The sequence below is a fragment of the Protopterus annectens genome, chromosome 3.part1 (genome assembly GCF_019279795.1).
Source record: "Protopterus annectens isolate FY-2018-M chromosome 3.part1, PAN1.0, whole genome shotgun sequence".
Classification (NCBI taxonomy): domain Eukaryota; kingdom Metazoa; phylum Chordata; order Ceratodontiformes; family Protopteridae; genus Protopterus; species Protopterus annectens.
In genome coordinates this window covers 1,600,520,326-1,600,535,853 of record NC_056732.1, presented here as the reverse complement: position 1 = coordinate 1,600,535,853, position 15,528 = coordinate 1,600,520,326, and the positions used below count along the sequence as shown (strand labels likewise).

Sequence of the window (15,528 nt, the reverse complement as noted above, 5' to 3'; positions counted from 1 at the left end):
CCTGGGTGCAAGCTTGAATACAACTGCCCAGATGGCTTACCTCATGCCAGACAAGCAAATTCAATTGACAGCATACTTCAAACAAGTGGCAACAAAAACCCAGCTATCTGCAAGACAAATTCGGCAGGCTTTGGGGTTCATGGCATCCTGCATTCTACTAATTCCATATGCAAGACTACATATGAGGAAACTTCAGTAGTACCTAAAAAGCTTATGGAGTCAACATTGACACAGCCTGGAAACGATTCCTCTCATTCCCTGCCTGCAACAGGAGTTCCTTTGGTGGGCAGAGGCATGTCACCAAAACAAGGGACTGTCATTCATTCTACCCCCTGCCACCCAAACCCTGACTGCAGATGCATCAGACTATGCTTGGGGGGCCCATCTGGCAGGAAGATGAATTCAGGGCAAATGGAGCCCAAATCAAATGCATCTACATATCAACCAGAAAGAAATGCTAGCTGTACAGAATGCTCTGATCTTCAAGGACTTCCTTATTCCAGGACAACTACTGATAAAGATGGACAGCACCACAGTTATGTGGAACATAAACAAGCAGGTGGGTACCCACTCCTACCCTCTTTGCAGACTAGCCATGACTTTGTGGAACACAGCCTTGACTTACCAAATACATCTTCAAGCTCAATTCCTGCCAGGAAAGCAAAATAGTCTGGCAGACGACCTAAGCAGAAATCTTATGGACCCGCACAAATGGAAACTGGATCCACAAATCTTCAGCATGTTGACAAGAAAATGGGGGAGCCCAGACATATATCTGTTTGTCTCTCCCCAAAACTATCAGTTGGACAAATTCTGCACAAGAACTCATCACAAAAAAGCATGGAAAGTGGATGTTCTATCCTTCAGCTGGAAAATCCCATCAGTCTATGCCTTTCCCCCTCTGCCTGTACTCTCCAAGGTCTTACTAAATGTCAGACAGGAAAAACCAAAAATGATTCTGATTGCTCCGGACTGGCCTCGCCAACACTGGTACCCGCTTCTCAGGAATATGTCACACCTTCCTCCGTGGTACTTGCCTCAAACACCTCATCTATTGTCTCAGCAGAACTATCAAATTCTGCACACTCAGCTCCAAACTCTGAATCTTGCAGCATGGCTAATCAAATAATTTCACCTATCACATCTCTCAGTAAACCTGTGATGGATGTCATTTTGGAGGCCAGAAGGCCTAGTACTAGAAAATCTTATGCTGATAAATGGAAGAGATTCTGTGCTTGGAACCAAGCACAAGGAATAGACACAGCAAAGCCCAATATTCCTCAGATTTTGCAATACTTAACTGAGATGCTTCACAAGGGCCTATCTTTTTCTTCAATAAAAATCCATGCCTCTGCCATCTCGACTCATTACAACACAGAGCCTCCCCTCTTTTCTCATCCCCTGCTAAAGCAGTACCTCAGAGGGGCCAAAAATTTAAGGCCTCCCAGGAGAACACCGACTCCTGCATGGGACCTCAATTTTGTCCTGGAAAAACTCACCCTACCTCCTTTTGAACCAGCTGCTACTGTGGCTATAAAATTTCTTTCTTGGAAGACAGCCTTTCTTTTGGCAGTCCCTTCAGCTAGAAGGATTTCAGAACTACAGGCTGTCATGGCAGTGGAGCCTTTCATTATCTTTTACCCAGACAGAGTGGCCCTCAGGACCAATCCTTCTTTTACACCTAAGGTGGTATCCAGTGTGGCTCTTAACCAGACCATTCACCTGCCAACTTTTTTCCCAAATCCGCAGAACAAGGGGGAGCGGATTCTGCATTCATTGGATGTACACAGACAACTAAGATTCTACTTAAACAGGACAAAATCTCTAAGAAAGTCTGACCAACTACTGGTGGCATTTGCTGCAGGAACAGAGGGGAAGGCTGTATCAAAGCAGACTATTTCAAAATGGATAAGCCATTGTATTAGTTTCTGCTACTTGCACCATGGTAAACCTGTGCCCAAGGGGATCAGATCCCATTCCACCAGGCTGCTTCTACTTCTGCAGCCTTTCTCAGAGGAGTTCCTACCAGAGACATTCTAGAAGCTGCTACTTGGAGCTCAGTTCATACGTTCACAAAGCATTACCATTTACCTCTATTTTCTAAATCCAGAGCAGGCTTTGCCACTGCAGTCCTGCAGGACCTTATAGCTACTCCTAATGCTGTTTAATTCCATTCTCCCATCCGTAGCTTTGGGATTCTACCCAAATGTAATGACTGCAACAGTGAAACACAAAGAACATAGTACAGTTGTGTACACTTACCATAAATGTAGATGTTCGAGTGTATTCACTGTTGCAGTCCGGGTTACCCACCCGCCAGCCCCCTTTCTTCTCTATTATTATACCTCTTCTTTCATTCACTATGCTCAAAAGCCTTTGTGGTGTATTTGCTTTTAGTTGAAGGCACATTTTTTGCGTTCTAAAGTGTGTGTGTATATATATATATATATATATATATATATATATATATATATATATATATTTTTTTGCGCTTACCATTTGGGGGGGCACCTTACATCCGGGACAAGAAAAACTGATTAAAATGGCGTCAGCTGCATGTTTTATAGCCCTGACGGCCTGACATCATGGAAGAGGAGACAGCAACCGACGCAGGACCCAAGACTTTGTTATTCAGGCTGACTGAGGGCAACCTGCCAGCAGATTACCCAAATGTAATGACTGCAACAGTGAATACACTCGAGCATCTACATTTATGGTATGTGTACACAGCTGTACTTTTCAGGGCAGGATCTTTGCACTTTCAGTTCTCTGTGCTTCCTTTTGGCTTATCTACTGCTCCCGGAGTTTTCGCAAAATGTCTGGCTCCCGCAATTGCTTTTTGCAGACAAAGAAATATTCAAATTTACCCATACTTAGACTGCCTAATTCAGGCAGACAGTCAGGAAAAGCTGCTCAAGCACCTGGCCTTTGTGAAGTCTCTACTGACCTCCCTAGGGTACACTATCAAAGAAAAGAAATCCTAACTAGTACCCACCCAAAGGATTATATTCCTGGGAGCAAGCCTGGACACAGCATCCCAGATGGCATTCCTTACAGAAAAGCAGACTTACCTGACAGCCTGCTTTAAACTAGCCACCAGACCCCATTTATCTGCAAGGAAAATCCTGCAAGCTCTGGGGTTCATGGCATCTTACATTCTACTCATTCCATATGCCAGACTGCATATGAGGAAACTTCACTGGTACCTAAAAAGCCTTTGGTGTCAACACACTCAAGACCTGGAAACTCTTATACCAATGATACCTTCCCTAAGGAAAGATTTTCTTTGGTGGGCAGCAGCATGCTACCACAACAAGGGACTACCTTTCTCACCACCGATGCATCTGACTATGCCTGGGGTGCACACTTGGATGGCAGGTGCATACAGGGCCAATGGAGCCCACAGCAAATACATTTGCACATTAGCCAAAAAGAGAGGCTAGCTGTCCAGCATGCATTGACAGCTTTCAGGCCTCTTCTCTCCCCAGGGCCTCTCCTGATCAAAACAGAGAACACCACTGTGATGTGGTATATCAACAAGCGGGGAGGTACTCACTCCTACCCTCTATGCAGGCCTGCCATGACCCTTTGGCACACAGCCTCAAGCATGAAACTACACCTGTTGGCACAATTCCTGCCAGGCTCTCTCAACTCTCTACCAGGTAACTTAAGCAGAAATTTTCTGGACCCACATGAGTGGCAGCTAGACCAAAGAACCTTCACCCTAATAACTCAAAAATGGGGCACCCCGAAGGTCGACCTCTCTGCTTCCCACTCCAACCATCAGCTCAGCAAGTTCTGCACCAGGGAGCCTCACTGCAGTGCCTGGAAAGTGGATGCCCTATCCTTCCCGTATGTCAACCTCTCAGTCTGTGCATTTCCCCCACTACCTCTCATTACCAGCGTACTGCTCAAAATAAGGGAGGAAAAACCGAGGACAATTCTGATTGCTCCAGACTGGCCTCGCCAGCACTGGTACCCACTGCTGTGCAGCCTGTCCCCACTGCCACCATGGCATCTCCCTCAGACCCCAACCCTCCTGACCCATAGGGAAGGAGAATTCATGTATCTCCAATTAGAGACCCTCAATCTGGCAGACTGGCTTATTCCCTGACCCCACTGATCAAAGTTGCCAATCTCAGTAAACTGGTTCTAGATGTTGTACGTGAGGCTAGGCACCCTAGCTCTAGAAAGTCTTATGGAAAAGGCTTTGCACCTGGATGCAAGCTAAGGGAGCCGATATGGCACAGCCCTCCCTACCTCTCATCCTGGATTACCTAGCTGGCCTGCTACACAGTGATCTCTCCTTTTCCTCTATTAAAATTCATGCCTCTGCTATCTCTGCTCATTTCAACACTGAGCACCAGCTTTTCTCACACCCACTCATTAAACAGTTCCTAAGAGGGGATAGCAACTTGAGGCCACCCAGAAGAGCACCTCCCAGCCTGAGACCTAAACTTTGTGTGGGAAAAGCTCACCCTGCCCCCCTTTGAACCAGCATCTTCAGCAGAGTTAAAGTTTCTCTCCTGGAAGACAGCATTGCTTCTGGCCATCATTTCAGCCAGAAGAGTATCCGAGCTATAAGCACTCATGGCTGCAGAGCCCTTCATCGTCTTCCATGCTGACAGGGTGTCTCTTAGGACTAACCCATCCTGCATGCCAAAAGTGGTGTCCAGTGTGGCTCTCAACCAATCCATTCATTTGCCCACCTTTTTCCCTAACCCACAAAACAAGGGGGAAAGGATCATGCACTCTCTAGATGTGCGCATACAGCTCAAATTCTACCTGGACAGGACTGAATCATTCAGAAAAGACTGATCAATTGCTAATCAGCTTTGCTGCAGGGGCAGAGGGCAAAGCCATATCCAAACAAACCATTTCCAAATGGATAGCACATTTACATCCATTTATGTTACAAGGAACACTGGAGACCTCCCCCTAAGGGGGTCTGGACTCACTCTACCAGAGCAGCCTCCACCTCTGCAGCTTTCCTCAGAGGAGTACCCACTAGGGACATCCTGGAGGCTGCCACATGGACATCTGTTCACACCTTCACCAAGCATTACCACCTGCCTGTCTTCTCCAAATCCAGGGCAGGCTTTGCCACTGCAGTCTTGCAGAGCATCCTAGCCAGCCCCTAGTCGTCTTGACTGCGTCCACCCTTTTCCTCAGCTTTGGGAATCAACCCAGATGTGATGACTGCAACAGTCAAACACGAAGAACATAGTACAGTTGTGTACACTTACCATAAATGTAGATGTTCGCGTCTGTTCACTGTTGCAGTCCTGGTTTCCCTTCCTCCATCCCCCTTTTTTGTTATCTCTCTCTCTCTCCTTACAAGGAACTTTTTGGTATTTATTTTCTACTGGTGGGGTTCTTCCACCATATCCTGGCTCCCACTTGGGGGTTCCTGACAGGGCAAGAAAAACTGATGTAATGGCGTCCACTGCCTTACTTTATACTCCTGATGACCTGACGTCAGTCCTGAAGCGACAGCAACCGACGCAGAAATACTGAGCCTCTGGTATTCGGGCCAGCCAAGGGCTACCCTGGCAGGGATAACCCAAATGTTATGACTGCAACAGTGAATACACTCTGGTAAGTGTACACAACTGTACTTTCCCTTCTCATTTGCTTGGTAAAGACAGCTAATCTTGTTGCTTCAAAATGTTGACCTTTTGATACAGAAAAATTGTTTATTCCTCCAATATGAGGACACTTATGCTGACAGCATGGGATGATGTAGCTGTTATCCCCTTTAGAGACTGTTTTTTTTTTTCTTCTTCTCAAAGGGCATACTTTTCACTCTTATGGAGTCTAAGAAAGTAAGCTCAAGTAAGCATACCTAGCTAAAAGAAGGTGTTTTTCTTTTTTATTCTTGATACCTCTGAGAAGTTTAGAACCCAAATGTAGTTTGTGTTCTGAGCTTCAACATGCATGCCAGCCCTTTACAAAATAGATTTGTCTTGTATGTCAGTCAAAGTATATATTGTTGCCATCTCTGTTTTTCTGCTGTGGGATTCCCCTCTCCCTTTCTCTTTTTGCCAGTAAAGCAGTTCCCCTAGGGGACCTACTTTTAAGACACCCTGAGAGGGAGTGAGTGAGTACTCTGTCATGAAACCTTCTAGAGAAACTTATCTTGCTTTCTTTGAACCAGCTACTTCCACACCTCTCAATTTTTCTTTCTGGAAACAGATTTTCTTGGGGCAGTAACCTCTTCTAGAAGAAGGTCTGAGTGTTAGATCCTCATGTGAAGTGAACCATTCTTGATCTTCCCTAAATATAGCATCACTCTACATATTAATCCAACTCTCATACCCAGGCTGATCACTAAAGCAGGCTGTCCACTTCTGTGCATTTTTTCACCACCCCAGAACAAAGGAAAAAGGATCCTGTATTTCTTAGATGTGCAGAGACCGCTCAGATTTTGCCTAAACAAAAATGTTAGTGGTTCGTTTCATTTGCTAAGGTCAGGGAAGGGATTCTTCATGTGGTCTCTTTGAGAATGTGATCTCTTAACATGGCTACTATTTCTGCGTTTACTACTTGGAGAAAGCGAGGAGCTTGGAAGTTTATTTTTTCACAGTCTCTCTCGGGTGGAGAGATGAAGTCCTGACTACTTTTTGTGGCAGATTCATGTTGAGTTGCTAAAGAGAATTTCAGTGAATGGAAACAAATCGAAAACTGTTTGCCAAAACTACCTTCAGCAAGCTTTACACCAAAGCTCGTTTTTGCAAGGAGCCACCCCCATATGGGAGAACACCCACTAGATCTACAGAATTACATATATACCGAGTCCGAAGTCGCACAACAGTAGAGAAAAACCTCCACTGTTGGCAAAAGTAGTTTCATTGAGCAGTAATCGCACCCTTTGCGTTTGCTAAAACTATATTCATCCACATGAGACACACCTGTTAGTGGCCTGGAAGCTGTAAGAGCTAGCTGATGGGAGTGGGAAAGAACTGATCTCGGTGAAGAAATTGGTACACTTCTGGATTATACCACTGCATCTGAGAAAGGTGGCACAGGAATATGAGCCTGCTAGGGATAACATTATGATGTAAGTAGACATGAGTGTGCAAATGTGCATCCAGCTCTTCAGAGGAAGCACACGATTCTTTACTTTTGCCTTTGTTCATGAATACTAAGTAGAATGAGTCTGTAGAGAGCTTGAGGGGTGAGGGTGGGGTGGCGGATGAGGGTCCCAAAACGTGAATATTGTTTTTAAAAATGTGTATCAGGTTATTTTAAATGTGTTCCATCTCATTTAGAGAAATATTTTCATTTTTCAGGATAGCGCAAGGAAGAAGAAAAAGAAATCTAAAGAAGATACAAACAAAGGAAAGGTCTGAACAGTTTTCATATGCCTAAACAGTTCTAGTCTGTTTTATTTTAAAAGTGGTATATTGAAACATGATTTATTTCCAGAAATATTGATTTGTTTTAGACAGACTGTTAGCTGAGCTTCAAACATTATTTGTTTTGAGGCATTGCTCAGCATTGATGTAGGCTAATGTAGTCCGACATTTCCCCTCATGCATATAGTAACTTTTAAAAGCCATCAGGCTACAACTCTTACCACACTTTTCGGCCACCAAACCAGGACCGAAACACTAAAGGTGGAGGAGTGTCAATATTCACCAAGGATATTCACACCACCAGGCTAGTTGGCCAACACAATGTGTCGGAAATTCTCCAAGTGCAACTAACACTAGGTAAGACTGCAATCCAAATTGTAGCTTGCTACAGATCCCCCACCATACCCCAAGATTCTCACTACATCTTTCTAAACATACTGGAAAATATTAAGATAGAACCAAACACCCTAATACTGGGTGATTTTAACTACCCTGCCATTAACTGGGAAAACTACTCATGTCCCAACACCTTTGCGCAACGGTTCTTGGAATTCATAAATTCCAACGCCCTGGATCAACTAATCCATAGTCCCACCAGGGGCTCCAATATCCTAGACCTGGTCATTACCAACATGGGAAATCAATGCTCCATACCTATGGTCACCCCCTCGTTAGTCAGGTCTGACCATAAGCTAATCACCCTTAACATCCACATCCCACCCCAACCCCCCAGTAAAGAAACCACCATAAAAAACTTCTCTAAAGCCAACTTTATGCTACTCAAGTCAGAAGTGACAAACTTCATGACACCCATGCAGACGGGAACTGAAAGTTCAACTGCTGAATCCTACAGTACAGCACTGTACGAGCACATCCACTCATGCATGAATCGTGCCATCCCAAATAGAACCAAAATGCTCTCATCCAAAAAAAGGAAGCCAATCTGGTGGTCCCCTGCCATAAACAAACTTTACAACAAAAGGAAGAAACTTTTGCAGAAAAGAGGAAAATCCCAGGATGCAAAAAACTCCCTTACTAGCCTCAGTAAGAAACTGAGATGCCTCATAAAATCCTCCAAAGCTAGTTACGAAAATAAAATTGCCAAAGATTCCAAAGACAACCACAAAGCCTTCTATAATTATGTCAAGAATCTAAATGGCAATGCTCAGATCTGCTCTGAGCTAAAACAGAATGGCATTAAATATACTGATCCGAAGGATATTGCCAATATCCTGGCAGATCGATTCAGTGCCAACTTCACCCCACTCTCACCCCCTAAATGGCCCGTCTCAATACCGGAAGATTGCCAAATTCCAGTAATAACGGCCACACAGGTACAAAACGCACTCTCTAAAGCCAAGAATACAGCATCCATGGGACCAGATGACATCCCGGGCTGTGTACTACATGAACTACAATATGAACTGGCACCTCACCTAAGTGTCATGTTTAATCATAGCCTCACCTCAGGTTTCATGCCCACTGAGTGGCAGAGCTATAGTTATCCCAATCCACAAGGGGGGATCCACCTTGGATCCCGGAAACTACCGTCCCATCAGTCTGACAAGCCTTATCTGCAAGGCCATGGAGCGTATTATCATGGAACTAATAAACAAAGACATTGGCAACCTTCAGACACTGGACCCCACCCAGTTTGGGTTTGTGAAGGGCCGATCTTGTCTCCTGAACCTGATTGACTTCTTTGAATCAGTTTCCAGAGCCATGGACAAGGGTAAGGTGGTCCACACAGCCTATCTAGGCCTTGCCAAGGCCTTTGACACCATCCCCCACTCTGGAATCATAGATAAACTTACTAAGTTGGGCATTAATCCCTATGTCACCCAATGGGTTGCTAAATGGCTTACTGATAGAACCCACACTGTAAAAGTAGCCGACTCCAAATCCAGCTCCAGACAAGTGACAAGTGGAGTACCTCAGGGTTCAGTCCTGGGGCGCTCTTGTTTGGCATCTACTTCTCTGAAGTACAGGTCAACACTAAGGGACTCTGGCTAACAAAGTTTGCAGATGACTGCAAACTGGGAGCCATTATTGAATCCCAAATGATGTGGATACTCTACACAAGGGCCTTACAGAAACAGATGCTTGGTGCCAGAGCCATGGGCTCAAGCTCAATGCCAAGAAATGTATTGTTATCCCTTTGGGAAAAACATGTATCCATGAATTACCATATAGGTGGCAGTACACTAAACACAGAAAGTGTGATAAGAGACTTAGGGACACAGGTGGACAGTGGTCTCACCTTCGATAACCACATTGCCACAACAGTCAGGAAATCCTTCTATGTGGCACACCTCATCACGAAGGGCTTTTCATCCAGAAAATGGAGGTCATTGTCCCACTGTACTCATCCCTCATTAGACCCATTATAGAATACAATGCCCCATTTGGTATGTACCTCTCAAGACATCTGCAACAACTGGAAAGGCCTCAGAAATACCTCACTAAAAGAATCACAGGCCTAAAGCAGATGCCCTATGCTGACCGCCTTAAAAAACTCCAGCTATACTCTGTTGCATATCGTCTACTCAGAGGCGATCTCTGCTTAACATACAAGGCCATGTCAAACCCAGAGCTGTTGGACATGCTACACTTAAAGAAATCCCAATCCCTCAGAGCTACACGCTCCAGGGATCTAAACCTTGTCATCACAATAAACAAAACATGTTGGAGGGATAGGTTCCTGACCCAGAGACTCCCCAGACTCTGGAATAGATTGCGCATACATGTCAAGCAGAGTGCCTCTTTGGACCTCTTCAAGAGGAACCTTGACGATTGGATGGGAGAAAGGAAATTCACCCCAGGGATCACGTCAGTCGCCCTGCTAGACAGGGGTCCAGGAAAGTAAATAATGTGGGAAGAAATATTCAGGGAATTGTTATGGCTAGGCTTGTATAGGCCCTAGGGCTGATAGCCTAGTACTAACCTATGAACCATCCTTGCGATCACCTGTATAGTTTCCTAACTTACCACTGGATGTTGAACTGGAATTTTTGTTCACTTTTTGCCTGCTCTGTTTTTTTTTTTTTTTTTATCATTAGCCCCCTCCTGGCAAGTAGATCCATTTAGACAGTCATGGAGGAGGTTTGAAGTTTTTCTTTTATCCTCCTTATCCTGTGTTTGCCCAGCTAAGCAACCAAAGGAGACCATGCATGCTGTGTGTTATCTCTGTTGGTTGACCCCCCCCCCACTTTCGCAAGAGAGCCTGCCAGCAAGTAACCCACCTCCTTCCGAGGCATGGGAAGTGATCCCCCATTCTCACAAGAGGAAGTAATTCAAGAGGAAGTAATTCCCAGTGTGCTCCCTGAGCACTCACAACCTTCTCCTCCCCCTGTGAGAGGCAAGTGGGCCACATCCCTTCACTCCTGTCCCTCCCTGCTTAACTTTTGCAGTACCAGAGCCACTAATCAAACACCAGTCATCTGGGTTGCCATTTTGGCTCCATCCCTCTGTGCCATTGAACGAGGCTTCGACTTGCCGAATTGAATGCTATACCTCAAAGCTGTCTGAAGTCTGGTCTCCAGGCTGCCATACTGCAACCTCTGCCCTTGGGTTTTCTCAGAAATAGTCATATTACCTCTTGAGATTCATTTTTATCTTTTTAATACTTGGGGTGCTTACTTGTATTCATGAAAGCAAACAAAGGCACCCATAAGCAAATGGTTATATTCAGTAGTCGTCACCACATGTTTGAAAATCCTTTTCTTTAAAACATTGCAGTGAGGTTACTTCTAAGCTATATCTTTAGAGGCTAATTACAGTGACTGCAAGCTGAACAATGTGCAGTTAGAAGTAACCATGCTAATGTTCTCCCTACCATCTCTTTGGGGATAGAATTTGCATGTGAGCCAGCATGTGTAATGAAGATGATGTAATCTGAATAAAGGAGACTGTTAAGTTGTGGAAGATTAAATGGTAGATCATTCAAAAATATTAAGAACAAACAGAACCCTGAGCATCTCCTGAGGGTTAGCTCAGCAGCTGTAAAGTTTTGGTCCTTTTACTCTGAATTTTCTGTCAAAAAAGTAGTTTTTAAACCAAGTGCTAATCTCGTTAGAAAATCCAGCCTTGTAGCTTCTACAGAAGGAAGAGTCTTCTCCACTGCCTCAAATGCATGTTTCATGTTGGGGAGAATAGTACCAGTTTAGTAGCCCATTTTCCACATATATGTTAGTGAGACAGTTTATAGCAGTGGTTTTATTATCCCTACGATGGAACTCATGCTGCCTATCAATCAGAATATATTTAGTGACACAGTCCAAAATTTGTAGCTTATTTTTTCATGAACTTTTACATTTGGGGAAACATTGACAATTGCTCTAATGTTAAAGATTGATGACTTTGATGGAACTTGGGACAATAAGGGTGAGTTTGAAACTATAAGGGTTTGTAGCAGTTGTCAAAGAGAGATTATAAGTAAAGGCTAGAGACTGGCAGTAATTGACTACCTAGTCTCAGCTGTAGGTGTATAGTGTAAAATTGTAGTCCAGCTCATCTTTTAGTTCAGAGAGACACTGATTTCTTTAAAGTAGAAAGGAAGATACTAAAGGTGTTTGTACACTGGTGAATAGGGTGGAACGTTTGGCAGATTAGAAGGTAGAGGCTAGGTTACTTGGTAAGGAGTGGCACTCACTTCACTGTTGTTGAAGCTCTCTGGTGCGACGTTTAGTATCCAAGTTATTCCAGCAGGGCTTCAGCTGAGAAGCTTCCACTAAGATGCAGGCACCTCAGTGATATCAGGTGGATGGGCTAACACCATTTTCAAATTTTTTTTGCTGTCGATTGATTGGTCTGCTTCCAGGGGCCAGATAAATACCTATAGGGGATTTCTGTTATCTTTTTTTGATAGCACTAATACTAGCTAATTATGTCTGATAGTGACTGTTTGTAGGAGGCAGATTCCTCACAAGGACTTCACCACCAGTGCTTGTTTTGCTTTGACCCAGAACATGAGATGGACTTTTGTCCACGTTCTACCTGTTTCATCCCAAGGACAGTAGGACTTAATCTGTGCAGGAGTTTACAACCAAAACAAGGGAAGTGTGCCTGCTTTTGCTGCATCATGGCATATGCCAAGGCCTCCAGGAGTATTCCACGTAACTAGAAGCACTCCAGTAAGAGACACTTAGAGAAGTGATGGGAGACAGAAGAGGGTTTGTAGAATGACTTCAGTTACATTGAGTTTGCTGACTCTAGGCATAGAGGCGTGTTATTGTAGCACCTTAGCTTGGACTAATTTTTTGCTGTGGCCTGTGATGATACCAATGTGCCAAGCCACCTGGCTGTTGTCCTGCTTGTCCTCCCAGATTCGTCTCTGTCATTCCTGAGACAGAAGGCCGTTCGGTTCCAGAGGCTGTGTCCTCATTTCCAAAGAAAGAGGTAGGCTCCCAGGCACTGGATTGAGGTTTCGGACCTCTGCACATAACGTGACACCTGTTAAAGCTGTACTAGAAGTAGTGAAGCCTACCAGCTTGCCTTGGCCAAGGCTGGGCAGTGCCTCAACCCCCCCCTACTACACAGTCTTCAGCAGATTTTGATGGTTGAGCTAGCTGAAGTCATGTCATTTTTGAAGTACAAGAAGCTAGTTTTAGACACTACAACAGCAGGGTGAAACTTCTCACCTGAGGCAGTTAAATTGGCAAATGTGGATCAGATGCTTTCCTGTTGAAGCTTATGATTCAGACACTAAGGACACCCATTTTCCTGCTTCTGCATCAGAGGGCTACATCTTTGAAGGCATGTTTCATAGAATAAAGGAAGATCTGAAGTTGTTGACTTCATTCAAATCTTCAACCTGTGGATTCAGATCTGAGAATCGGATCTGACTCCTCTAGTTACTAAAGCTCTAGGATCCGAAATCTGAGCTCCTCTCCTACCCATAATGCTCTGCTGTCCTCTCATCCTCTCTGATCTCATTTGCTACTAGTACCGGGATTTCACTTCTGAGCTCCTCAAGTTTGAGTTAAAATAAAAAAAAAATTTTTTTTGTTGCATCTTTCTACAGTATTTTGTATTATCTTTTCTCAGCTAGTTAGCTTAAGGTTTCAGTCTCCTTATTCACACCTTTATATTTTTTTATATTGTTGCCTACCCCCTCAAGTCTTAGCTTCACTTATAAGTATCTCTTCTTTTCCTTCTTCTCTGCTTAATAAAAGTCTCTATTCATGGCAGATCCGAAACCATCTGGTTTCAAGAAACGTCGGTTGCGGGCACAAAATCCCACTGTGAGATGCTCGCATTGTTTGTGTGCTATGTTTGGACCAGATATACCAAATTCCACAGCAACAGAAATAACAGCACAGACTAAAAATAAAATTGTTTAATCTCTGATTCTGGTACCTCGGCCTTCGCCTTCAATGGAATAGATGTTCTTCATTCCACATTGCTGCAGTCCTAACTATTGGGTAGTCCGCTGTCCAGTCGGCCCGAATACCAAAGTATATGGCTGACGTCGGTCAGGGCGCATTAGACTGACGTCAGTACGTCAGGGTACTAATGCGCATGACCGACGTCATATCCCCAGTCTTTTTTGCCGCATGGTCCGATGCAGAAGCAATTTTGCGAGTGCAGGTTGGCGTTCTGAAAGTTTCTGAAGTCAGAGTTTCAGACCGAATCAAAGTTGGCTAAGTACCCCGTTGGGGAATATTTTGGTTTTTTCTTGCCTCAGTATTTAACCGGATGTCAGAAAAAGTGAATAACTGTATTTCTTGTGGTAAACAGATACCTCATAGGGATTACCATACTTTGTGTATACCTTGTTTAGGGCCTGAGCACGACGTTGTTGGATGCCGCTCTTGTGCTAGATTTAACAAACGCACTATTAAGAGAAGGTTAGACTGTGCCAGGTTAGTTTTTGGGAAGCGTTGTAATTATAAAATGCCGTCGGAGGCTCCGACGCCCGCTTGACCAAAAAGCGCAAGGACAAAGCAGCAAAGCCTAGAGTGGAAGAACCGACAGTCCCAGATGTCGGATCTTTAGAAGGCTCAGTGGAGCCGGAGGTTTTGCCAGGTGTTTCTTTGGAGTCTCAGGGAGAGACTTTACTGTTACAGGATGTATCCTCGCAGGAAGTAGGCCAGGCTGATTCTCAGGTGGCTGTTCTTCCCTCTCTTCCTAAGGTGGTTAGAGCCTCCCCTTCTGTTTCCAAGGCTTCTTTGAGAGGCAGGCCAAGTTTAACTTCAGTGGGGGTTTCTCCTAGTGCTTCAGGGTCTTTGCCTAAGAAACATATGCTTAAAATGGCAGAGGATTTGATTACTATGATTAGAGGTTCTATGCCCCTCCTGATAAGAGGCCTAGGGTGGAACCTGAGTTTGAGAGTTTTGAGCAATGTTCGAGGCTTCTGAGTCTTCGGCTGAAGACTTGCAGGAGTATCCTCCTTATTCTGATTCTGATGTGGATGATTCTACTCCTTCAGCTTCTCCTCCTGAGGATTTTTCATTTTCAGAGACTCTGCATTCCATGAGGGAGCATTTTAAATGGGAAGGTCAAGATTTCTCTGATTCCAGGAAGAGGCTTAGGGAATTCTTGTTTTACCCCAGCATAGGCCTTTAGCTATACCTCCTGTTCTGAATGTGGTGGAAGATGTTTTTGCAGAGGCTTCCCTCAATCCTGATTCTTTGCCTCCTGCCCCAGTTAAACCGGATAGGTACTATAGGGTGCCTGAAGCTCATAAGTATCTTTTAAGAGTCCTAGGGCAGACCCGAAACTGTCTCTCAGGGGCCTAAAGGCGTGAAGGCCTCTGTTGTTAAAAATCCTGTTCCTCCTGATAAAGAGGCAAGGGCTTTGGATAGATGGGGAAAGAAAGTGTATACTTCTTCCACTTTAGCCATGAGGGCGTTGAATTGTCAGTTTCACATGTTAAAATATCAGAATTATCTCCTTTCACAATTGAAATCTAAGGTGGATGCTCTGGCAGAAGGTATTGAGTGTAAAGAGTTGCAGGATTTAGTTCATGTGTCTGAACAGGTGGGTAAACATTCCTTGCAATGTGGTTTTGATGCTGTGCAGGCCTCCTCGAGGGTGGCTGCCACTGGTTCTGTTCTTCGTAGGCATGCCTGGTTGAGAGCATGTTAAAACAAGGATTTTGGATGCTCCTTTGCAGTCTGATGTGTTGTTTGGTTCGCCTGTGGAAGCAGTCTTAAAGAAAATGGAGGAC

The 15,528-nt window shown here is 44.5% G+C and overlaps 1 protein-coding gene across 2 annotated transcripts in view; it reads left to right on the top strand.

Annotated features, from left to right (window-relative positions):
- The window catches only part of FAM133B (family with sequence similarity 133 member B), a 677,034-nt gene extending 669,667 nt beyond the window's left edge, over nt 1-7,367 (top strand). For both annotated transcript variants that reach the window (XM_044067632.1, XM_044067633.1), the window contains exon 8: nt 7,293-7,367. In XM_044067632.1, coding sequence (XP_043923567.1) covers nt 7,293-7,352 — 60 coding nt within the window. In that variant the 3' untranslated portion in view covers nt 7,353-7,367. The remainder of the gene's footprint in view (nt 1-7,292) is intronic.
- Nucleotides 7,368-15,528: the final 8,161 nt, after the last annotated feature.